The sequence below is a fragment of the Cyprinodon variegatus genome, unplaced genomic scaffold, assembly GCF_000732505.1.
Source record: "Cyprinodon variegatus isolate N-32 unplaced genomic scaffold, C_variegatus-1.0 Scaffold149, whole genome shotgun sequence".
NCBI classification, from domain to species: domain Eukaryota; kingdom Metazoa; phylum Chordata; class Actinopteri; order Cyprinodontiformes; family Cyprinodontidae; genus Cyprinodon; species Cyprinodon variegatus.
Window position 1 is genome coordinate 411,149 of NW_015150602.1, and position 26,905 is coordinate 438,053.

General features: G+C 38.3%; 1 protein-coding gene across 1 annotated transcript in view; it reads left to right on the plus strand.

Annotated features, from left to right (window-relative positions):
• The first annotated feature begins 8,869 nt into the window (after nucleotides 1-8,869).
• znf407 (zinc finger protein 407) overlaps nucleotides 8,870-26,905 on the plus strand; it is a 209,075-nt gene continuing 191,039 nt past the window's right edge. Inside the window, exons 1-4 of the mRNA XM_015377235.1 lie at nucleotides 8,870-8,961; nucleotides 11,257-11,866; nucleotides 12,050-14,248; nucleotides 26,155-26,269. Coding sequence (XP_015232721.1) covers nucleotides 11,311-11,866; nucleotides 12,050-14,248; nucleotides 26,155-26,269 — 2,870 coding nt within the window. The 5' untranslated portion in view covers nucleotides 8,870-8,961; nucleotides 11,257-11,310. The remainder of the gene's footprint in view (nucleotides 8,962-11,256; nucleotides 11,867-12,049; nucleotides 14,249-26,154; nucleotides 26,270-26,905) is intronic.

Here is a 26,905-nt window from a genome sequence, read left to right on the forward strand (position 1 = left end):
GGAATTTTTCTATGAATTTCAAGAAAAACTTTGCACACTTAAAGCAGCTGCCACCTAAGTCCACCTCATTTGAAAGTCAACTAATGGAGAGAAATGAACGATGAATGCTGATGAAAAATGGGAAACGAGGCAAGAGGCCAGCTGTGTTTCAAACCATCCATGTCATATCAATGTGACTATGATGAATTAAAGCAGAAAACTGCAAAAACTAAATGGTGTCTTCATTTCAGAGGGGGTACCATTTATCACGTTATGACTTTTCGGACTGCTTAATCAATTAATGCTCATGAATTAATCCATCTTAAGTATTTCCATAAAGCTAACAGTGGGTGTCATGTGAAAGTGGTGATTCATCAAAGCTAAACCATTTAAAAATCACAAAACTAGATTTAGAAGAAGGCTGTGTTTATTCTCATGCTCTCTCACTGTTTTTGTGCAGAACACAAACTATACATCAATGCTAAACTAGTAACATGTAAAGTTCCTTGTTTTTATGTATTTGCTTTTAATTTTCTTGTCCTTTACCTTTTTTAAATTAATTTCAAAACAAACAAAAAATTATAGTAGGAGCTAGAGAATGAGGTTTAAATTAGCTGAAAAAACCGAGATATTACCTTTAGTTTAATAATAATATGACATTAAATCTGACTATATAGTTTTAGGTATCATATATGTGATCAAAAATAATTTATATTAGTTTAATCTCAGAATAATGAGTGAGATAATGACTTTCTTCAAAATCCAACACTGCTTTAAAACTATTAGTGAAAGCTAAATAATGATTTCATTGTTTTGGAGGTCAGCTGTAAATCCATTTTAAAGCAGCACCTCAGCTACTATGATTCTTAAGTCACATCATGGAAAAATCAAAGGAAGCCAGTCAACATATCAGAAGAACTATANTTGATAAAGGGCAAACTTCCTAGTGCTTTAGCACCACCTAGTGTCTATGTGTGCACGCCCCTGGCTACAGATATTATTATATGGATTTTAGTTTACTGGTACTCTAACCAAAAAAAGCAGGAAAAAAGGAGCAATAACATCTCTGCTTCCTTTGGTGTGAGTAATGATGTGCGTCAGGGTGGGCTTCTTTCACCTGCCTTGTTTAACTCTTACCTGTCAAAATATTGGTGATACTTTGGCCAATCACTTTATGTATGCTAATGACCTGGCTGTTCCTCCAACCAGCAGTTCTGGTTTTCAGCAGTTACTGAATATCTGCTCTGATTATTGGTTGAGATTGTATATCAAGTATAATGCTAAAAAAAACTGTTGAACTAGTATATAGAACTAAAGCAGACAAACAACTTTGGCAAAAGTTATATGTTTGTTCCAAAACTAAATATCTGGGTCACTACATCACAAACCAACTCTGTGACGACAATGACATTTATCAGAAGTTTCGTCTAGATAAACATTCTGTGGAGGAGATTTTATATGTGCACTGATGAGGTAAAAATAAGACATTTTAAAGCTTACTGTAAAGGCTCAGACAGTAGGACCCAGGATTCAGTCAGACAGAACAGATGTCTTTTCAAAAGAAATGCTTTTATTGACTGCTCAGAATTGTGTGGCTCATCAGCTGGGACCGGTTTGCTGGAATGTCTGTAGAGATAGGAACTCAGTTTAGTGACCACGATACATGCATGTGTGAGCATGCATGTATCATGTGAGCATGTGAGTCTCTAACCTGGTTCTTAGTTCTGTCCGTGCTCAGAGGATGGAGTGGAAACCAGTCGGATGATTTCTTCACAGCTTGCAGCGGGAGCCGTCCAGAGAGTTCCAGGAGTGTGGCTGAGCAGATAGACGAGCAGAAGCCAGCAGGCGCAGAAGAGCAGTAGAATCCAGAGCAGGTGACCAAGCAGAAGCAGATATCCAGACCAGAAGATCAGAGAGACGAAGATGTACCAAAGGGGAAACCAAGACGGGGTCAGGGAACGGATCCAAGGTCGTTAACAGACAGAATCAAGCAGAAACAGACTGGAACAGAGGAAAACCAAACTCAGGAGTCCAGAGGCAGAAGCAGGTCAGGATCAGACAATCAAAACACAATAGGGTATGCTAGAGAACACTCACACTGGGCTTGAATAACCTGGCACTGATGACTGTAAACAGGCAGCTTAAATAGGAGTTGGAACAGGAGGATCATATGAGAGCAAATGAAAACTGGGCAGAGCTAAGCAGGTGGAAGAAATGAACTAATAATCCAGTCATCAGTGCTAAGATCATGACACTTACTGTACATCCTTTTATGCAGCTCCTTCATGGTTTATATTTTAAAAAAGCTAGCATGCAGAAGCTTAAGATGGCTTAAGAAACAATCGTTCAACAGTGCAAGTGAGATGTTTTGTAACACACATGTCAGAACATTCCAGGCACTTGTGAGTGTTGTTTGAACGGTCTTATTGTAATGTTTTCACATCCCTCTCTCATTGCTTTATGATTGCGCTCTGTGGAAACATTTTTTTTTTGTGTGTGTGTGTCGGATTGTTATGTATCATCTCTTTGCGGACCATGGGTCTGTTGAATAAAACAATCAATCAATCAATCAATCAATCAATCAATCAATCAATCAATCAATCAGGGTCTTTTTTTGACACCTTAGAACAAGTTTGTTTAGCTAGGAGATCATAAGAACATACTGTTCATACATACAAGGTTTACACTTTTACCTAAGAACTAGTTTTAAAATCAAAGGTTTTGCGATTGATAACTAAAATCTATAAACTGGGCTGTTTAGTAAAGGAAGAAATAAAAAAAAAACTCATAGAGAGGAGAAAAAAACTGCTAAGTTTACGAGGAGAGCATATTCAGGTAAAGATAAAGCAGAGGAAATAGAAATACAACAGCCGTTTAACATAGTGATGCAAAAAACTCTGGGTTGATTTCCCACACTAGACATAAATAACAATATAAAAGAATTCAGTAATTAATTTGCTCTTATATGATTTCATATATTGACAATGAGTCCTGCTTCACAAATTCAGAAGGCCACCCTGAACCTAATCTTAACTTTTTTTTTAAAACTTTTTATCTATAAAGTCTTTTTAATTTTGATGCTTTCCCACAACATTATATCCAAAATGACTCTAAACAGAACACAAATCCTCACAAAGCTTAACAGCAATCTCTTATAGGAAATATTTTAAATGTGAAAAAAGTATATTGCTATTCAGTCATATATCTATGAGGCTCTGACAGCAGTGAGATCTGTCATTACTGGCTAACCTAATGCTACTTTAAATTATGACTGGGTAATGCTGTACGATGGAAATCTACTTTTGACTTTTTGATTAGTCCATTTAAATGTATATTAAAGATGCATAACTCAAACAAATCAATAGGATTAAGCATCCTATTGGGATTGCAATAAGAGATCCAGATCATATGTGATGCTAAATTGATTGCTTCTGAGAAAAGCTCTTCAAGACAACTTTTTTTAGCCACATGTTTAAGCCTTCAATTACTTCTTAAATAGAAAGAGCAATGAGCCCACCATTGCTGTCCTGTCTGAGTGTGACTAAAGTGACTGGATGTCTCTCTTGAAAAGAAAGCTGCATATACATGAGGGTACGACTTGTCCAATGAGCAACTGATGCTAAAGCCCAGAGTCCATCCCATCTGGTACTTTTCCTTCTAGTTCTCAGTGATGTAAATCTGGATGGATGCTCAGCAGCTACTATGTTCCTTTCCAGACAGTGACGAGAATTATATTGGAGTTTTTTTTCTCAGTAATGTTTGAGTACCTGAAAATACTTTCAACAATTATGACAAAGACTACATTAATTAAAGGAAGTCTTGTGATTGAAAAAAAGAGTTGTAAAAAACTGAAAGGAAAAGGGGATTATTTTTGAAAAAAGTATAATTTATTGATAAATATATACCGTATAAATAATATATATAAATAAATGATTCTGATAACTAGTGACATTTTTGGAATTATTATACCCTAATGTAGCTGATAGTTAACAGAGTTATTTGCTAATAAAACTATTTTGAGACACCATTAAGTACTTCATTGTATCTGGGTATTTTAGAGCAAATTTACCTTAAACTAAAGTCATTTTGATCCAGATGTTATGTATTTTGAGTTTTCCAGCCGACTTTTAAGTTACACAATTGTAATATAAATACCTTTTTGGATAAAAAAAACAACAACAAAACAAACCAAAAAAAAAAAAAAAACATATTAACCTATGGTTGGTATCCAAAACTTAAGATCTTTGAGATTTTTTATTGTCGTGTTTATTTTTGTTTTTTGTTGATTTTTTTTTTTATATGAAAATTAAAGGAATTTTTCTATGAATTTCAAGAAAAACTTTGCACACTTAAAGCAGCTGCCACCTAAGTCCACCTCATTTGAAAGTCAACTAATGGAGAGAAATGAACGATGAATGCTGATGAAAAATGGGAAACGAGGCAAGAGGCCAGCTGTGTTTCAAACCATCCATGTCATATCAATGTGACTATGATGAATTAAAGCAGAAAACTGCAAAAACTAAATGGTGTCTTCATTTCAGAGGGGGTACCATTTATCACGTTATGACTTTTCGGACTGCTTAATCAATTAATGCTCATGAATTAATCCATCTTAAGTATTTCCATAAAGCTAACAGTGGGTGTCATGTGAAAGTGGTGATTCATCAAAGCTAAACCATTTAAAAATCACAAAACTAGATTTAGAAGAAGGCTGTGTTTATTCTCATGCTCTCTCACTGTTTTTGTGCAGAACACAAACTATACATCAATGCTAAACTAGTAACATGTAAAGTTCCTTGTTTTTATGTATTTGCTTTTAATTTTCTTGTCCTTTACCTTTTTTAAATTAATTTCAAAACAAACAAAAAATTATAGTAGGAGCTAGAGAATGAGGTTTAAATTAGCTGAAAAAACCGAGATATTACCTTTAGTTTAATAATAATATGACATTAAATCTGACTATATAGTTTTAGGTATCATATATGTGATCAAAAATAATTTATATTAGTTTAATCTCAGAATAATGAGTGAGATAATGACTTTCTTCAAAATCCAACACTGCTTTAAAACTATTAGTGAAAGCTAAATAATGATTTCATTGTTTTGGAGGTCAGCTGTAAATCCATTTTAAAGCAGCACCTCAGCTACTATGATTCTTAAGTCACATCATGGAAAAATCAAAGGAAGCCAGTCAACATATCAGAAGAACTATAGACTTTAGTGTGGGTTTTTTTCTTGGGTACACTATCAGAAGCCTGAAAGAACAAAGTTCATGTTTTCAAACCAATAATTAACAGGTATTTAAACACCTGGGGAATTTCCAACAATCCTTCATCTGGAGGAAAAAGGGGAAAATCTGTAAAAAAAAACAAAAAAAAAAAACATCCCGACTCTCAAGTAGGAGGATCATTAATCATTTTGTGGTGTTTTTTAGCTAGATCACCAAATAGAGAATATCATGTGCAGAAATATTGAAGACAAATCTTTAGACATTGGCCTGGATGTTAAAGTTTAAACACCAATGGGTCAACCAAACGGGCCAATTTATAGCGACTAATAAGGTATAAAGCAAACTGAAGTAAAGAAAATCCTATGTTTGGTGAAAGCCTCATTTCTTTCCCCCAAAAAATCTATAAGTAGAGCTGTAAGGGTGTTTGTAAACAAGACAAGAGTATCATACTTAAGGCGCAGGGTGATGCCATTTTTACAATAAATTTCTAAGTTAATATTTAATACATTTATATTAAATCCACTTATCTTAGCTTTATGTTTCACACCGACCAATGTTAAGTTTAGAGTTTTCCTCAGGGGAGGATATAAGCCAAAAAAATTCATTTAGGTTCACGGTCCTAGCAGCAAGTTATGAGCATGAGGCACTTCACATACTTCAAAAGCAGTCGACTCTTGATTGGAAATCTGAACTTTTGCTGTTCGATTTGCTAAAACAACCAATCAGAGAGCGGCTCTGCTCTGTGAGGCTGGTGTCCTGGTAGGATATGTGAGAACCAATGCAGAGTGGTAGGTTGTCAAGTTAGGCTCAGCTGAGGCAAAAACAGCTCTGCAAAAGACCCTCTCTGCAGACTTGGGGTAGGTGTTGAAAAAAAGTATCTGGTGAATCCAGACAAGACACCCGATGGTGGCATTCTCTAGCTTTATTTAGTCAAACCACTGCAGACCTGCTGCAGTTTGCTTACCGATCAGAGTGGAGGAAGCCATCATCTACCTGCTGCAGTGGCACTCACCCACCTGGAGACAACCGAGAGCGCGGTGAGTCATGTTCTTTGACTTTTCCTGCACTTTCAACATCATCAGACCAGAGCTGCTAAGGGGGAAGCTGGGGGACACTGGAGTTGACAAACACCTTGCTGCTTGGAACATCAACTACCTAACAAATGCCCTCAGTACGTGTGGCTGCACGGCTGTCAATCAGAGATGGCAGTCTGCAGTACCAGGGCCCCCCAGGGAACTGATCTGTCTCCGCTCCTCTTCACCCTTTACACCTCAGACTTCACCTACAACACGGACAGCTGCCATCTCTGGAAGTTCTCCGATGACTCTGCCATTGTAGGTTGTGTTTCTGAAGGGAATGAGCTGGAATATCGATCCGTCATCATGAACTTTGTGGACTGGTGTGAGAAGAACCACCTGTGACTTCACACCAATAAGACAAAGGAGATGATGATCAGCTTCAGGACCCACACCTCACTCCCCCATGAACATCCAGGGGCAGGCCATAGAAACTGTGGAGAGTTTAAAAATACCTGGGTGTTCACGTCAAAAATAAACTCGACTGGACTCATAGCACCAACACCCAGTACAAGACTGAACAGAGCCGCCTCCACCTCCTGAGGAGGCTGAGGTCCTTTGGAGTGAGCAGGCCCCTGCTTAATACTTTCTATGACTCTGTGGTGGCATCAGCCCTTCTCTATACTGTCATCTGCTGGGCCCCGGCAGCGCAGAGTGGGACAGAAAGAGACCGAACAAACTGATGAGAAAGGCTGTTTCTATCCTAGGCTGCACTCTGGACTCAGTGGAGGAAGTGGCTGAGAGGAGGATGCTGTCCAAGCTTACATCCATCATGTACAACACCTTCCACCCTCTGCACCACACTGTAGAGGAGCTGAGCAGCTCCTTTAGGGAAAGACTTCTACCCCCTGTTTGTATAAAGGAGCGCTACCGCAAGTCATTCATTCCTGCTGCAACCAGACTCTACAATAGGACACTACAATGGCAATAACTTGTGCAATACGTAATGTGCAATTATAACCTAATACCCTATGCAATAACCTGTTTCTCTATATTTGATACCAATACAGCAGCCGTACGTATAAATACCCATCTATATGAATACCCATGTAAATACCTTGTGCAAATAACCCTGTATAATAATCCTGCTTTAAAAAGACTTAGGTTGTCATATGTGGAGGCACTGTATATACCCCCATGTATCTTTTCTTCCTTTTGTCTATTTTTGCAGATGAAACGAGTCAATTTTTCCACTGTGAGATCAGTCAATCAATCAATAAAGCTAAACTACGCTTTCAAATTAATTCGTGATTGTATAAGATACTGGCAAAAAGAAGACAGTAGCTCCTCCCAAAACATATCGGATTCTTTACTACAAATTACAATTAAAGATTAGAAGCAAAGAGCAGCTTCTTTGGTGCTCAAGGTGAGTTTGGTGTGAATGCAGCATTAAGTCTCAGGAAACAACTGAAGTCTTTTCTTTGAAATTTTGAACATTTTTAAAGTGTTTATGGGCCTGTTGCGCATTTAATGACCCCAAAAGTTCAGATGTTTTTCAGCAAGAATGTAACTTTATTAAAGTAAAATAACAAAAAGGAATGGCGTCAACATATGACCTGATACATGTATTTCAAAGACACGAGAACTTATATTTTTTATCCTGAGACATGAGATCGTTTTGTCTTTCCTTTTTATGAAAGCTGAGAACTTATTGCTTTTTTCTTAAGGCATGATCCTAAAATACCCATTGTACCTCCCTCCTGGCTTAAGCCATCACATTTATTCACTTTGTTAATATTAGTGAGAAACAATATATTAAGATTGTAACATACTATTATCAATAGTTTTATCCAAATGTGACAAATATACATAAAAGAAAATAACTAGGGCTGCAAATCGATTAATCTGTCGTTAATTTTTTTGAATAATAATCGGACAACCAAAATGTTCCTCAAAGAAGATTTTTCATGAAATGAAACCATTTGAAACTAAAATGTTTCAACTTGTAGGATCTGGATTGAACATATTGATAGACTGAAAAGGTTTTTTAATCTTTAAAGCAAAATGTTTACATACTTTTTTTTAAAAACAATATAATATAATTACTAATAGTATAATTACTGCTCAAAATTGATTGCTCTGTCAGCTAAAGACATATTTTAGAGTCTTATACTCCATTTAATGATTAATCAATTACTTAATCGATTTGCAAAATTATTGTTAGGTGCAGCCCTAGATTAAAGGAATGCATGTTTTTTTTACAGAAAACATTTACTTAGCAACATTTTTTTCACTAATTGTAATAATATAAATAATGGTTAAATAAGGTTTATCGAAGTTGTTTAAAGGAAATTTGTCATATTAAATATTTTTTAAATGTTTGTATTGTATTCCTCAGATAAGTACGTAAATATTTTGTTGAAGAAAAAGCACTAAGCGTTAAAGTTCTTAATGTTTCAGCACTGTGTAGATAAAACTGAACAATGTCTTCCAGATATTTTTTTGTCTGTCAATCACTATTAATATGTTGACGATACTAAGCCCCTTAAAAAGAGTTTAACTTCCGTATCTTCAATTTTCCTACGGTACTTTAATGCACCATGCAGTCTAAGCAGCTGACGTAGGCCAGAAAACAAGGCCGCCTCTCGCTCGATGACGCACAGCTCACGCTACGGTACGCCATTTGTGTCTAGCAGCAAAAAAGCGCGCACCGTGAAAACAGTCGCAAAATAATGGGTAAGTCAGCTTGATTCGTGATAATGTTTATAATTTTTGACTTAGACTGCTTCTAGATGGATGACTTTATGGTATATGCGTTGTTTTGACGGGGTGTTTGGACTGTATAGAGGATTATTTCAGAGGTCGACGTTAGCCTCCTTTTTGGGCCTCTCTGCTGCCGTCGTTTTCCAAACCTTCGGGCTTTTTACACCCGCCTTACCCCCGCTGTGATTGGCTGTCCTGTCCGAAGAAGTGATTTAATTGGACGAGCTGAACGTCTTTTAAATTACAGTAGAGGAACATGTTGCTAGTTAGCAAGCTAGCTGCAAACCCCTGCTGCAGCAACAATTCCTCCGGCACGCAAATCAAAACGAATTTACGCTAATTTATATGGGTTATTGCGGAGGTTTGCTACCTTGCAGAAGGGTTTTAAACAAGTTTTATTCGTGCGAACGTTTAAGCAAGCAGGTTGACCTCTTGCAGCGAACTTTAACATGACTTTCTGTTACTGTTGTAAGTCTAGGAAGTTGTTCACTATGTAGCAAAAGTGAACAATTCGTCTCTTCACACTAATTTGTAAAGCACAGGGGACCTAAATAATGCAGTGTTTATTAATCTCCTCTTATAACAGTCATCCTGTGATATGTGTGTTTGTGATTTTGTCAACGGTTTTTTTTTTTAATTATCAAATATTTGGCAAGTCTGGATCAAAAGCCAGTCTAAGTATAGATTTGTTTTAGGTTAATTTGTGTATAAAATCCTTGTTGTTACATCTGTCTCACGGGCGATAGAGGACTTAAAATCAAAATAAAGTCTCCATTGTTTTTTGTTATTGTTTTTTTTTTTTTTTGCTCTAATCTTTATTGAAATAAATAAGTGATACAATAAAATAATACATTTCACTTGACCTTAATGTGTGGATATTAAAAAGTAGCATTAGTTCCTGCTTAAAGTTAAAACCATGTAAATTATTTATATTCCCACTGTGACTTAATCATGTAAAGCACTTTGCATTGTGTTTGTACTGAATTGTGCCATACAAATACATTTGCCTTGCCTTGCCTTGGAAGGATGGATAATTAAAATGAGGTAATGCTCATAAACAAAAAAAAAATTCCACTTTTATTTTTTTTAAACAAGCTATTCAGATAATTAAACTTTGCTACAACTAGAGTTGAAAAAGACATTACTATAAATATCTATTATTAAAGCATTATATATTTTAGTTGAGGTGCTTTTCTAAGCGTATGGTTAAAGTGTTTCACATTTTTAAAATTTTAGTTAAAGTGCTTCACAAAACATATTTACAAATGCTGTTGACAAGACAACTGGAAAGAAGAAAAAAAGGTAATGATCATGTGTTTGAGACTGAGTGGAGACGTTTTTGTTTCCAAATCACATATCATTAACCTCTACAAAGGTTTTATTTTCTTTTCCATTAAAAGTACATTACTTAGTTAATAATATTAAGAAACTTTTTTTTTAACAAAATCTCATAAAAGATTAAATCTTTGAAAAATCCCATAATTTTTTTCAAAAGATGTTTAAATAAAATCCATCTTTGTGGAGGATTACCTACAGAATGTACTTTTGTTAGTTCCCTCAGATAAATGCCAGGGATTTACTTTGAGCATTTAATGAAAATATGTAATGGTTAAAACTTATGCTACTGTGCTTTAGGTTGCAGTTCGTGTATTCTAACACTAGATGGCGGCATCTACACATGTTTAGATAGACAGAAGTAAACGGAAGATGAACCAATTCACATAACCTTGGTCAGTGGGTTCCAAACTTGTTCGAATAAGAGAGAAACGTGGTTGAAAAGAAAGTAATACTAGACCACAAACATGTGGTTATTTTTTTTGTTATCTTTATTATTTTGTCTTTAAATAAAATGCAAAGAATAATTGCATTTATTTTTTTCAAATGCAACATGCTCAATCAAACGTTAAACATGGACAAGTTTATTTAAAAAAAAATAAATTATGTGGAATTTTGTTAAAAACAGATATGCAATTGAACTTTGATCCCAAATTTGTAAAGTCCCTCATACCATTGCATATAATTTTCGGAAATTTTAGTGTCAGCTTACATCAGCAGCAAAAAACAGAATGGTCACTCTTTCCTTAGGAGTTCCTCTTGGGATACATAAACAGCCACTGCTTGTCGTGGAAATTTGTACCATTGTTAAACTGCAGACTCGGGCCGCATAATATCATTCTGAGGGCTTAGGGGTCTAATATCAGCTGTTATACAGCAATATGTTGAGGACGCATATAAATATGTTGTATTTCTTTATTTGTTTTCCCTCAGGGTTTTGATGTGGTTTTGATGATACCGCTGGATTTCACATTATAAGGATATGATATGGATAAACCACTGGTATTAGAGGAGGGAAATGTTGAGAGCAAATTGGCTGAAAATGACTCTGTAAAGGTGTCGCCAGCTGACACGGAGATGGAGGAAGCCACGGGGGTCTCTCCTGGTTGTGCTCCCGAGCTCGATAAGGCAGGAGAGGAAGGAGCGGATAGGCCATTGCCTGACACTGGATGTGAGGATGAGGAGAATGTTTGCAAAGTTTGTGGCTTCACAACCATGTACCCAAGATCACTGAAAATTCATTACACACGAAAACATGGGAAAGTAATTGATAAGGATCCTCGAGCTCATGAACAAAAGGAAAATATTCTCAATGTTGGAGAATTAAGAGAGGAATCCACCATAAAGACAGAAGAAGATGGGGAACAAAACCACAGTCTAGAACAAGATGAGCCAAGCACTGCCCAAGAAAGAAGATTAAGCAAGAGGACTCCAAAACCTAAGATTATTTATTCCTGCAACTACTGTGGACATGAATTTAGGGACAAATCTCCTCTTGATATTCACATTCAGAGATACCATGCCAAAGATGTCCCTTTAACTTGTAAGTATTTCTCTAGTTTCTGTTCACTTTTGATAATTTCATTCTTGAAAGCATTTTTTGTCCTCAGTCATTTATGTGAATTCTGCTTTTAGATTTATAAAATATTTATATTAGTCACTGGTCATAACAATTTGTCTTGCTTACATTTGAAAGACTAAGTAAAGGATATTTGTGTCTTTTCAGTTGAATTAGATGGAAACATGGGGGAACTGGACGAAACCGTTGGGAGCGGCAGCACTGAAAAAACTGCGTCACCAAAAGTAGCACCAAAACGTGTTCTCAGTCGGTTCCAGGTGAAGTGTCCAATATGCGATTTCAGGGTGGGTAATGTTGCTGCGCTTGAAAAGCACACTCGGGATAAGCACCCTACTCAAGAGTGGTTCCGCTGCAAAGTGTGCAACGTCATTGCAGCAACTTCAGAGTGGATGAATGTCCATCTGTCGTCAGATGGCCATTTGGAACATCAAAAAGGAGAGAAAAGCTCTAAAGCTTCTTCATTTGAACATTGTGTTGAGAAAGTTACAAGAGACTGTGTGGAAGATGACGGTTCCGTCGGTCGCCTCAATCAAGTGGTTGCTGGAGAAGGAACGGCTAATTCGACCGAAGAACAACAGGAAACCAACGAGCTGTCAGAGACAGCTGAAACTGAGGTTTCTGTTCAAACTGATGAGGAAGACTCAGAGTTGGAACCTCCCAGAAAGAAAAGAGGAAGACCGAAACAAGGTGGTACTACCACTTGTGGATACTGTGGTTTGGTTGTGTCCAACGCCACCAATCTCAGTGTTCATATTCGCCGTAAACATAGCAAAGATTATGGCTACAGCTGCAATTTGTGCAACTACCACTGTGTAACTAAGGGAGATATGGACCGTCACTGCTTTACAAAGAAACATGTAAAAAGAGCACAAGAGAGTTCAAATAAGACCACAGCAGAGGCCAACACCAGTGCACCACTGCTGGAGATAACCAGTACACCAGGTGCTGTCTTACAGGATGCTGACACAACCCAAGAACAGGACAGAGAACCTCTTATAGAAGAGAAAGATGAAGAACCAACTGAGTCAGACATTAGCCAGCAAAAAAACAACCATGACTTAGTTAATGCTTGTAATCTTTGTGATTTTGTCACCCAATCAGTCCCATCCCTCCATCTTCATGTCAAGAGAAAGCATACAAAAGAGTTTGAGTATGTTTGTTTAGCCTGCAGCTATTTTGCTATAACCAGTAGGGAGATGGCTCGCCATGCTAGCACAGAGAAACATAAACAAAACAGTCAAAGATACCTGGAATATCAAAAGGCCAAAGAACCAAGAACTGACAACCTTTCTTTAAAGGAGGCCAAGATCAACTATCCTGCTGGACAGAAATCAAACCCAGACTGTGACCATCCAAACCCCTCAGATGTGTCTGGACCTGTTAGTGAAAGTCCCTGTGGGGATGTACACAACTCAGCTGCGTTGTCTGTCACTACAGACATTATTCGTGTCGTGGTTGGTGAAACTGTGGGTAGAGATTCAAAGCAAGCAACAACTGAAACATCATCTACTGTCAATAAAACAGATTTTACAAACCAGACAGCTGACATGACGGTGCAGACTTCAGCAGAACTTCAACTACCATTAGATGAGTCCAAATCTCAAGAAAACCAGAACATAGGGTCTACCCAAGCAGAAAAAGAGACTGATGATACAGTGGTTGTTGATACACAGATGTCTAAAGCCCCTCCATTTGATGCCAGTATTGTATCTTTCAAAGCCCTTACAGGGCAGGAGGTAGCAACACTGGAGGGTCTGGCATTGGAAGGCGAAGCCTCTGTCATATGTTTGACTGGGGGATCAATATCTAGCAGTATGTCCCCAAGCTCTTCATATGTTCGAAAGTTAAAACCCAAGGAAGGGAAGGTGAGGGACGAAGCAAAAGGCAGCAGCTCTCGCATACGCTGCGAGGACTGCGGGTTCATGGCGGACGGGCTCAGCGGCCTCAACGTCCACATCTCAATGAAGCACCCCTCCAAGGAGAGGCACTTCCACTGCCTGGTGTGCGGCAAATCCTTCTACACCGAAAGCAACCTGCACCAGCACCTCTCCAGCGCCGCCCATCTCCGCAATGAGCAGAACAGCGTGGAGGAGCTTCCTGAGGGGGGCGCAAGCTTTAAGTGCGTCAAGTGCACTGACCGCTTCGAGACAGAGCAGGACTTGTTTGTCCACATCAAAGAGAAACACGAGGAACTCCTCAGGGAGGTCAACAAGTATGTGCTGGAGGACACGGAGCAGATCAACCGTGAGCGTGAGGAGAATCAAGGCAGTGTGTGCAAATACTGCGGCAAGGTGTGCAAGAGCAGCAACTCCATGGCTTTCCTGGCACACATTCGCACACACACTGGTAAGTAGCTCACCTCCACGTACTCACTCACTTCTACTCTGGACATGTTTTCAAAATATACATATTATTAGCAGTAACACATGGTTAAGATGAATGATTTGAACACATCATTACATATGCATTATTACAAATTCACCACTTTGCGGCTGCATACATTATTAAAACCTCTTGTAACTGATACAGATTTGGTAGGCTGCTCTTTGAAAATCTTGTGAGCATTTAGCTGTGATACGTTTTCCTGAATATCTCAAAGCAGTTATCTCTTTTATAGAGTCTTTAGCTGTTAGATCTTTTTTTTTTTAGATGCAACAGCATTAAAGTTTGGAGATACAGGCTCATCAGTGGCAACCCGAGCTATTGTTAAGGCCGCTATCTACCTCAGCCAGGTAATAGCTCTTTCTGTAGAGGTGAAGGTAAAGACTGATTGAGCTTCAAACCAACAGGAGAGACGCTAATGGACCCCAGATTGGGATTTCCTGAGCAACGCTTGGTCAGAGACATGTGCGACTCATAATTGATGTGTCCATTACCAAGACTCAGTTGTAATTATAGTCAATAAGTCTCTGTAAATGTGTTAAAGCTTAGGCTAAAAGCATTGGAGGTCCAAAGAGAGGTGGGCTAATAATTTAAAATAATCAATGCAGACATATTCAAAGCCTTTAATTTCCCTGGTGTCTGTATGTCTGTTTGTGCATACATATGTGTGTGTGAGTGTAAGGTAGAGGTAGAGGTAGTATGCCTGTCAACTCTATGTTTGTGTGTATGTATATGTCAACCTTCATGGCTAGCTGATTATCCTCAATCCATTAGGATTTGTCTTGTCATTTATAATGCAAAGTAGGGCTGCGTTGGTCAGGGCTTTGGATGGGAGACGTCCGGCAGGTTAAGAACGCGGGGCGCTCCATTACTTTTCCCTGACCGTGTGTATTAATTGCTTTTAAAATCAACTTAATGCAGGAACGAGATGTGAGGGCGCCATCAATAAATGCCCCTCTCTGCCTCCCATAGTCCATCCCCCCTTTCAGGCTAAACTTTAATGGGACTTTAATTGAAGTCCGTGCTCTGTTTACTGTGTGTGTCGGTGTGTCTTTGTGGGCGTGTGAAGCCTCCTTTTAGAGTCAGATAAAGTAAAGAAGGTTTCCACTTGGAGACTCTGGATGGTCTGAGTGGGTATTTTAGCTGATCACTTAACCTGAGGACTATTACTCAGAGTTTGTCCTGACTCTCTGCTGATTGTACTTTATTTATTCTGTTCTTTTCACCAAATGGCAACAAAGTACCCTAGAAAAGTACAGCTAGAGCTGAAAACAAATTAGAATATCTTGAAAAAGTCTAAGAGATTTTGTCACTTATTTCAGAAACAGATTTTAATACACACAAAGTAAAATATATCTAGGTGTTGTATTTCTGGTTTTTATGGTTATGGCTTAGAGATATGACAATTTTACTATAGTTCACGATCATGAGGATGAGTACTAACTTTGTAAATCTAAAAGACAAGCACTGACTTCCTCTAAAAGGAGTGTAGGCTATAAAGGTCATTGCTTAGCAGCTGATTGTTCAGTTTCATAGAAAGTTGAGTGGAAGGAAAACTTACAGCGACCGGAGTAACAAAGAGAAGGGTCTAACATGAACATATAAGGATTAGGGATGAAAACAGTTTATGAAAACCATCCAAACCGTCTGTCTCGATTCGCGTGTGTTTCGTTCGGTTCATGCGCGGCTCCTTTTTCTCATAGGCGAAGCGTGTACACTCCAGAGCAGAAGGTGGCGGTACTGCGACCAAAGCCAACCACCAGTAGTAAACAAGAAGAAGAAGAAGCAAAGCAGCGTAGCCGGGTGTAGCAGAAAAAAATCAGTTGTTGTGGAGAATTGTGTGGGTATGGCGAGTGGCAAAGAACAGGAGTTGGAAGACGCGCCAGCAGCACTTTATAGGTCTGCTGTATGGGAACACTTTGCATTTAGAGTGACCTATGATGACGGCGGAAAGAAAGTTGTGGATAAAAGTGCAACAGTGTGCAAGCATTGTGCAACACGTTTTGTTTATGCTAACAGCAACACAACCAACATGTCAGGCTAACAATCAACCATGGATTTTGTGAACCGTTCCACCCCTAATAAGGATATAACTGGGTTTTTTTCTAAGTGGTCCAAGGTTTCTTTCCTAGATGAGAAGAAGTTTTGAATTTTATTCTGAGATTCTAATCCCATTTTATTTAGAAATAAATGCATAATTTTTAAAAACCTGGTGTCCGCTTAAACAGTTTTTCAAACTGATCCTAAAACGAAACTTTCGATTTTTAGAATCTTTATGCATTAGCCATCAACATGTAATAAATCATATCAACATATAAAACAGACATACTATACAGAGATAGTTTACCATGTTTAATGAATATATAGAATAAATAAGTTTCCTCTTTCGAAATTAGGCACAAAAAATATTGACCTTCTCAGATATTCAACTATTATTTTAGACGCATCTGTGTTTAGAATCCTTGAGCTTTTCCATATTTTGCTCTTGGAACCAACTGTAACATATTTTAAAGAGAGCTGATATGATAGGCCAGGACAAAGTGGTGCATCAGGGTGGATTGTGAGTTTCAAGAAGGAAGCTACTGTTGTAAGAAAAACAAAATACGTCTTGCTTAAAGGGACATGGTGCACATGTGGAAGGTGACCAGAGCTGACTGCAGGCCAGTCCTGCAAGAAAAGTTGGGAAAATGTAAGAGATTTGTTGTTTTGTGGATGGAAAGTTGCAAAGTGTGAAAAAATACATTTGTGCAATATTCTGAAATCTAAAGGTGTATTGGCTGAAATGATGCAGAGTTTTGGACTAAAAGAATTGATAAAATTTTACAGATCTAGCATCAGGGTGCCAGTTTCTGCCATCTTTTCCACCAAAGTCACATTTCTTTCTGTTGAACTTGTGCAGCTTAAAGCTGAGAGAACTGGAGGTTTAATCCCAATGATTAATGTTTAGCTTCTGCACTTCATATTACTGTAATGGTTACCCTACACACATTCATAGTCTCACCCAGTATCATAATTCTTGAATTTTGAGGCCACTTACTTAATGTTACTTAAGAAAATGAAAGTACTGACACTGAGGTCCCAAAACATGGCATCCAGTCAAGGGCAGACTCTGAGGTTTCAAACAAACTGTTTGTTTTGGTTTTCTCCAATAAAGCTACTTCATGTACTTGCTTATGTGATTAAATTTCCACTTTTATGTACGCTTTCTGTTTCAAAGAGAGGTCTTATTTCACCTCATTTTGACAGCATATGCCAGTTGTTATTATTGCTAAATCCCCTCATTACGGTGAATTATTTACCTTCTCTCCTGTGGCCATTCATTCTGAGAGTTTGTTTGTGGAGCCGGACTACGGGGGTCTGCCAGTTTCTGAGCAAGGAGCACGTTGAGATCCTTTTAATTAAGACCTGGTTTTTATTCACTTGATTAATCAGTGAAATCTGGGAACGGTGGTGGGAGGCAGCACACAAATTTGTCAATTTGTCCCTTTAAGGAAACCTGTACACATGCATGCATTTTGCCAATGAGCTAGAATTAGCATTTTCAGCTAAATTGGTCACTTTTTCACCAAAGAGAGCTGTCTGACCTCAGACCCAGGCTGAGAACAACTCGCACACGTGCCAATGGGAGTGAACATAGAGGCAAGGATTTTTGTCCCAATTTAGGACTGCAGGAAAAATGGAAAAAAAATAACTGAAAACGTTGGCCTATTCTTTGCATGGAAGTTTAAAAGTATAAGCTCTCAAAAGTTAATACTAGGCTTTACATATTGCAAAAAAGTAATAAGTTTAGTTTTATTAGGATCCCCATTAGCTGCCAAATAAATGGCCACTAATATTCCTGGGGTCCTCACATAAAAAATTACATTAAATTAATAGCAAACCATTAAAAAAAAATGCACAAGTTGCACATTAGGAAATAATAGGAACATGAAAAAGAGTAGAAATATACAACATAAATACACAGGTCAGTTCATCATGTCATCTGCAGTAGTTCTGAAGACAGTATCTTTTTGAAGCATGTTCTGTTCTGGACTCTTCGTGGTTATTGGCAGTTGGTTCCAGTGACAAATGGCTCTATAATGCACTGTGGATTTTAGATAGTTTGTTCTGGGTCGAGGGAGTTTAATGTCTCCACCTAGTGCCCGCCAGGTTAAATAATTATGACTTTGTTTCAAGAAGGACTAAATGTTCAGCAAAAAATGAAGGTTGTTTTTTAAAGAAAACATTCCATATAAATAGCAGAAGTCTCAATTTAAGTTTACAGGTAACTGTTAACCATGAAAGCCATCTATGCAATGACGCCACATTTGTTCTTTGTGAGCACTGAAGGACCACTCTGGCCGCCCTGTTTTGTGCCAGCTGAAGGTTGTGAAGCTCACTCTGTGAAGCAGATGACCATATCACTGGGCAATACTCCAGATAACTCAGGACAAGAGACTGTACAACCTGTTTAGCAATAGCAGCAGGTATGAATAAAACACATTTCTTTACCATTGTAATGCCTTTACCCATTTTAGCCACAATACCATCTATATGAGCAGCACAAGACAGGTGTGAGTCTAAGTTGATGAGCAATCTCAAAAGAATTTTTCCCTAGTACTTAACAGGAAAAGTAAGAGTATGTCTGCTTGTTTTATCAATATCTGTGCAATAAGCCTATTGCCAATTCCAAATCATTTCTGCTAATTAAACAGCATTTGGTGAAAAAACATGATTGTGTGGAGTGGCCTCTACCTAGGGGGAGTTATAGTTGTGCTTTGGGGTGCCACTCGGGTCTCTGTGCAAACTTGAACAAGCAATGCTGGTAAAATATGCTCCAATGACACAGGGGACAGTTCACCACATAACCAGTGGAAAGGTGGTAAGATGTAGAAACCCCTCACACATACTGAAAATGGCTGTATTGCCTGGTGAAAACTATCATAAATTTAATTCTGTTTTTTTTTTCTTAGCGTCAGACTCATACTAAAAGTATGAAGAGGACAACACCATTTGACCCATTAGTAAAATGTTTGAGACTGTAAAACATCAGTGTATAAAAGAAATATTATAATTTGCACTAATGATTCTCTCACTTTTTTCCATTTGTTGTTTTTCTTTTGTTTCTTCTTTCAGTTCTTAAACCAACACCGCATTTCACCCAAGTATTAGTTTAATTATTTACATATTGAATAATATTTTAGATCAATATGCAGCACTAGTTACATATTGATGCTCTTCTCAAAAAAACTACTCCATGTAACTTGAGAGGGTCAGATTTGTCGCTGAATGAGTCATGTTACCCAGAGTGCCACTTTAAAGCAGTGTGAACTCCCATTAAACAAGAGCTAACTAGACTTAAGGTTGTTAGAAAACAAAACAGTTGTGACTCTTAGCTGATCAGACATATTCTACTCTAGAAGGTTGAATCCATCCTTTTCTTTAGTATTAACTCAATGACTTTTCTAGCTGCTGCTCCAAACTGGTCTATCAGATTCCAAAACAGGGAGAGAATGATTTTTGCAACAGCTCAGTGTTTCCAGTTTATTTTAGGTGCTCTAAATCTGGAAGTTACAGGTCTAGCACCCTCTAGTGGTTAAAGGTTACACAGTTTTGCTTTAAAGTTATGCATCTCCTTCATTCTGAATTAAAAAGTGTGAGTGCAGACCAACCTGAGTTACAGAAATTCGAAGCAGTGTGACCACACACTATGACAGCACATGAGGGAGGGAGGGTTTCTACCTCTGTTGGCACATGCTCCCTCATTCAGAGCTTCAAGTGTAAATCAATTAATTGGCAAAACAATGCTTGTCATTTTTGGGCAATCTGATGAGATCCAGAAACCTATGGCAGCTTTTTGAAGGGGAAATAAATAAGCTTTATAAACACAGCAGGATTTATTGCCAATAAGTACTATTGCAACAAAAACAAAGTTAGGCTAATAAACTAGACACACTAACGTGTGACTAACGCTTTAACTCTCATAGAAAAAGCTTTTGCTGTTCCTAGACATGTCATTGTCTTTTACTAAGCTTCTTATAAACTGGTTTTATGTCCTTAAGGTGTTTTGGAACAAGGTTTGTTCAAAGAGAAATAATTGTCCTTACCTTTACCTGCTTTGCAAAGATTGCTATACTGTACTATACTATAGTATTTGCCAAATATTTATGCAGAAATGGTATTAAAGATATTCACTTTCCTGAATTTGAAGGCACGGATGCCAATATTTCTATACTATGAAAAGAAGACAACTTCATTTTTCTCCTTGTCAAACAGCAAATCAGACCTCAAACTTCCTGTTTAAGTTCAATTAGAATTAACATAAGTTTCTCTGCTAAATGAAAGGACAAAAGAGAAGGGGTGAGACTATTTTTATCTGTTTGATTTTTAATGATTGTTGTTGTGAACATTTCCCAAACTTCTTACATAGCTTGCCAAAGTTCTTGCTTGTGCCTCTCGATAGAAATGCCGTGGTAGAATCATCTTTGTCATTTGTCTTGCTCTCACAGAGTGGTTTACAGCTGTAGGCCTGAAGGATGCGTACTTCCATGTATGAATCCACCCAGAGCACAAGGAGTTCCTGTTGTTTGCCTCCGGCGTGGCGTCCTGCTTTTTCGGGCTTTCTTTATCCCACTGAATGTTCATGAGGTGCATGAAAGCGGTCTTGAGTTAATCAGGGGTAAAGATTCTGCCATATCTACATGACTGTATCATCTGAGCCCGCTTCTCCTGAGCAGCAGATCGAGTGATGTTGAGGCTCCTGGCCCACGTCGAGGCTCTTTGGAACTCTTGGGTGAACAATGAGAAGAGTTCCCTGATCCCAGCACAGGAGGCGGTCTTTAATTGAATTAACTTGGATTCATATAACCATGCTGACCACAGAAAGGATGGACAGGATCCACTTCCTGCTCCAGTCCTTTCAGGTGGGAGCGGCACTTGCAGTCTGACAATGGTTGAGATGTTTATGGGTGCTGGTGGCAACCTGAGCTCTGGCTTCACTGGGGAATTGAGGATGGTCTTTCTGGCGCTGAGGCACTTCTTTCCCTCTCCATTTGGTCATCATGACAGACTGCACCTGTTGAATGTTCCATATCAACCACCTGGGTGGGACCACATCATTGTTGTGCCTGATCAATACCTGGAGGCTGTGTACCAGGGCATACCCCTGCATGGCTAATGCTTGCAACATTTTTCAGCCTGGTGCAGGGGAAATTCTGTCGACCCAGTTTCATATTCTCTGCAAGAGGTATTTAGGTACCTATTGAGGCTGGACATCCTGCATTGACCCTGAAAGTGCACCTGGCAGCCATTTCAGCCAAGTGTGACTGCATTGAAGGTGGATGGGTCTGGGCACACCATTTGGTGTCGCAGTTCTTCAGGGTGCAAGGAGGCTGTGCCAGCCAGCAGCAGCATAGGACCTCCCACTGGTGTTGAGGGCCCTGAGTGGACTGACTTTCGAGCCAATGTGTGCTGACCTACTGAAGTTACCATCTCTCCTACCTGCCTCTTTTGGAAGGCAGATGGGTCCAGATTTAAACAAAGGTAGTACCTGAAACACCAACTTAATGCTACTTGCATAACATAGAAATGCTAGTCAAAGTATGAGAGTTTTAACGCCCATTGATGTGAGTAAAATCCATCTTGAATATGGCAATCAGGTACCATCCTGTTGTAACAACATTCCAGCTCATAATTCCAGCTCAGAAGTTTTGCTTAAAATGTCGGTAGAAGGCAGAAGTTTATACTTTTGAGGAGAAATGGAAAGCACCGCTAAGGATGCAAATATCCTTATTTTTTTTGCTTTAAAGGTAATAATGGCTGTAATAGCCAAGAAACTCACCTTTAGCTCTATCAGAGCGCTGGGCAATGTCTCCAAAAGTTGGTGTATTTGTTCCTGAGAGCATTTGTAAACTGTAAATCTGTCTTTTTAAGTCTGCTTCCTCTTGAGGTGGCCTTTCTGCAGGTGTTGGTACAGAATTCCTTTCACTCTGAAACATGATGCAGTCTGGTCAGTTACTGGCAGCATTTTTACAAGAGCTTTTGCTTTGATTATGGAGCTGATCTGCAAACTTTCAGCCGGAACATGTTTGTCTAAAGAACTCGGTACCTTCAGCTATTGGTAACATTACCCAAACATTAAACAGATTCTAGAGGGCCTTAGTTCTCTTCCTGATTGTTTTTTTTTTCTAATTGATTGAGATTTATTTCATGATGTCACTCAAGGAAAAGTTGTTTCAAGCTTTGCCCTAAAGTACATCCACAGGCGTGCCTCTGTTTCTCTCAAGCCATACTGACTTCTTCATTTTTTCACATAAAAAATCTTTTGATTTTCGAGTTTTTTTTTTTAGATTTACTGTCATGTCCAACTTATTACTTATTTAGGATTTTCCAAAACCAAATACATGATGCTGAGTGGAAATAAAATGGTTAACATTGGGAAGGAGACAGAGATGTGTGTTTTTTGTCAGTTGTGAAGGTGCAGTATTAACATATTTTATGCACTTTGTTAAAATTTACAGAACATTGTTGCTACTTCTTTAAATTCTCTTGGCTTTGTGTACAAAAACCTTTCAGAGAAGCCATTCTGTTATGTGGCATGCAGGCAAAAGTGCTACTCTGGGCGTTCTTTTCACACTTCCACCAGACAGAAACACGTGAAACCTTTCAATAAAGCATCATCTTTTATGTTTTTGACTTGGTGCCCAAAATAAATCAAATCCACTCATTTCTATGCACAATAAAAATATATTTATAGGTTGAAATAATGAAAAAGAGGGCCGTAGATTGAAATAAACTTTATGTGGGTATCTTGCAATCCCATGTGTCAGAAAGAAATGGTACAAACATGAGCACAAAGTCATTTATTCATGGGAAATTGACATTTTTTTATTCTCGTTTTCCTTCAAACCTGAAAATGGAAAACTGGTGGCAAGCACAAAAATAAGAAAAAAAAAAATTAATAAATAAAAAGACCAAACCTTAAGACATCACGGGATGCGAGGTGAAACATGGCATGAGGTTTCTCTCTCCTCTCAGGAAATGAATTAGTCATTCTCTGTCTCATCTGGGATGTGAAGCAGCCACATTGCCCCTGTGTGGATGGCAATATTAATTTAACATGACACCGCATTGATGGTCAATTTCAGTTTCAGGGAGGCTGTTTAAGTAGAGTGGTGGAGTATTAATGTGATAAGATGTTTGAACGGGGGGAGGCGACGGCACATCTCTCTCCCTCTCTCTCCGCTCTGCCATGTTTCATGCTCAGCCAGCCATCTGGACAAATCATCTCCCCACACGCCTCTCTCTCTTCTCAACTTTAGGTTGGATGTGTCTGAAAGTGTAAGTGAGAAGGAAGAAGGGATGATTGTCTTGTTTTTCTTCTAACTTTTTTCAGTGAGGGAATGTGTTTTGTAAATCTAATGTGTGTGCATGTAGCCGCACGCTTGTGAGGTGGGGCTCTTAAAACTTCATGTAGGTGTGATGGTGGGTGTGGTGTGACCCTCCCCCCCCCCTCACTTCGACTGTCTTATTGTTGTATTAGGTGTCTGTGATTGTATTGTTGTGTGTGATTTCTCAACATTTAGGTGTGAAATCTTCAGCTACATTTGGAGCTATAATAGCTTTTTCTGTCTTTATTAGCTCCTGCGTTTATGGCCATGTAAATATTTGTGTAGTGTACTGTTGAGACATGCAAAATGAAGAGGCTGGCCATGCGCGGACCCCCACCCCACCCTCATCCCCTGTCCCTTGTGTTTATGGACCTTGTTAGCACAAGCTTGCCTTTCAATCTTCGTTACTGGCGTAAAATTCGATGTGTCGTACTTCCAGCTCACAGCAAGTGAACCGTGTATGAACGAATTAGTAATCTACACAAAGTGCTTAATCAAATCAGCGGCTGCCCCTGGAATAAATATTGTAGAATGTCTTGGGATATTCGCTGGCAGAGGGTGAGAGTTTGCTCAAAGATGAGTGTGTGTGGATATGATACCAGGCTGCCACTTAGACTGAAGTGTCACGCCACCATAAGTTCCACTCAAACTGTTTACAAGTTATACATTTAAATTCCTAAAAATATTTTTAGATTATTAAAAAATAAAGTAGCTATTTGGGTTGTTTTGAAGGGAAGGTAAATAATCTGAAATAATTTACAATAGTAATGATTTTAGATGTTTCCCCCAAATTATATTGAGGAATTGTCTCTATCAAGTAATGTTTATTTTCTGAGAACATGCCGTTATCTGAAAGGCTCTGAAACTTTGCTCTATACAGCTGTGTTTTAATTCCATGCAGAAAAAAATCCTCTTTTAATAGAGCTTCATTAAAAAGACTTTAAAGAAGTAGCACATGAGAAAATAACCCATTCTTTACAATAGAAAGTTGGAAAAAAAAACAACGTAAAAGGGGGACGTGTTCCTGTAGAGCGTAAACATCATGATTTGTTTTATTTATTAATTTATATTTTTGATCATGTAACTGACCCTAAATGAATGCTAATGACTGCTGTTTGTAGACATATAAAATGCCATAACTCTTGGAGGTTTTATTTGTGATGCAGAGATTCATGTAAAGGATTAAGTAAACTCTAGAGCAGCTCCTTTGGATAAAAAAACAAAAAAAACAACAAAAAAACAACTAACCTTTGCAACACAGGAAAGTCACCTGCAGTAAATTACATACTGCAATCTTACTGTTGTTTAACAGAATCCAAAATTGCTATTAATGCGTTTTTATTTTGCTTTGAGAACCTCTACATTTACTCCTTAGTATCTATACCCATGAGCTGCGTGGATCTCACCGATGAGCAGATTATTTTTCATGCACCAGAGGTACAGCAGAGGAACCAAACAACTCTCAGATCATGAAGAGAAGATGAAAAACAACATGATCTACGATTGAAGTTTAGCATTCCTACTGGGAAACCAGAAGGAGGATCACTGGGGTTTTAGACATTTCGGATCTGAGAAACTAAAGCAAAACGGGTCAAAACTGATAACAGGATCAGTAAAGCATTTTGTCAGCAAATGCTGGGTAGGGGGGATTTGGTGTCATTTGATTTAGAAGCTGCTCATTATACAAAAAATGGTTAAAGTTTATCTTTGGGTCCAATAGGGCGAAAAAGGAAAGGCTCAATAATGGCCATTTGATTCTCCCGATCAAAGCAAACCTCTTTTAAGGGTTTATTGATATTAAATGAATCTTCTCATCCACTGGTGACAGTTTTTTTTTTTTTTAACACAGGTATCTTCTAAGAAAATCCCTGTTAGAAATTAATATAAGAAATTCTTCCACAGTATGTAAAATTATGAGCACAGTTGCCTATAAATGATAGACTGTCATTAAATGGGGTGGTGTTTTTTTTTTACATACCTATAGGGCTCTCTTAAATGTCCAAACCATCAAGATCAGAAAAACTGATTTTATTATATTTTGTCGTCTTTAGGTTGAGCTAGTGGCTGTTCATGCATCACATAGATGGTACAGGCTTCTGCCCTCACTACTCTGTGGTTAAATGATGGATGGCAGAGAGAAGCTTTGCCACTCTCTCAAACGCTACCCCGCCCTCTGGACTTATTAATGACAATAATTAGGAGGAAACCTCCCTGTGAAGCCCGCCAGAGTGATTAGTGCTTTAATGATGGAATGGGAGGTAGAGAGTGCACCCAGAATTGATTTACGTATTCGCCCTGACCTTTGGAATCCAATTTACACATCCACAGGCAGAGAAAGAGTAGGTTAGAGATGAAGGAGAGTGACAAGGATAGATAGAGAGTGAAAGAAGAGCCGCTTGGCACTTGAAGTGGGACTGTAGTTTTTATAGGTGCCAAATTAGAGAGTTTTTTTTTGTCTGATTTGTCTTTTTCTCATATTTTGTTATCCGATTTGTTTTGCAGGGTCTAAGCCCTTCATGTGTAAGATTTGCAACTTTGCTACTGCTCAGCTGGGAGATGCCAGGAACCACGTGAAGAGGCATCTGGGGATGCGAGAGTACAAATGTGACATTTGCGGGTGAGTGATGAGAGACTGTTTTTATGTAGGTTAAAAAAAAAAAAAACACATATCCACTTTTTATTTTAAAAAAGTGAACCACATATTTATTGTTAAGATAAATTTAGATTCCTTCCTTCCTGAGTTACAGGAAGATACATTTTGATGGGAGAATGATCCATATGTAACATGAATTAATCCCACTTTTAGTTACAGTACATACACAACGGTTGCCATAGTTTCAGCTGATTTGTAAACCTGGTGAAGAAAATTATGATGAAAGCTCTGATCCATGTGAACTATGATGATCAAGGTTGTAGTCTCTTTAGGTTGTACTAGTTTTGGATTGTTTTATTATAGAAAATTATGCTGCTTTAGGATTATATAAAAATGTCCCCCCCCCCCCCAGATTAAACGTCAGGCATTAACTCAGGCTCCAGATCAAAGTTTTATGAAATGGCTGTTAAAGAAAGACCTTTACAACAGTTTTTGAGCTGCTTAATTGCAGCCTATTTCATATGGACAACTTGCAAAACTCTACATTAGGTCATGCACAGGAACATATAGACCTTATAAATGTTATTAAATGTAGGTATTTATCACTGATTATGTCAATGTTTACAGGGAAAGACGTTATTAAATGCTGCACTTTCCTCT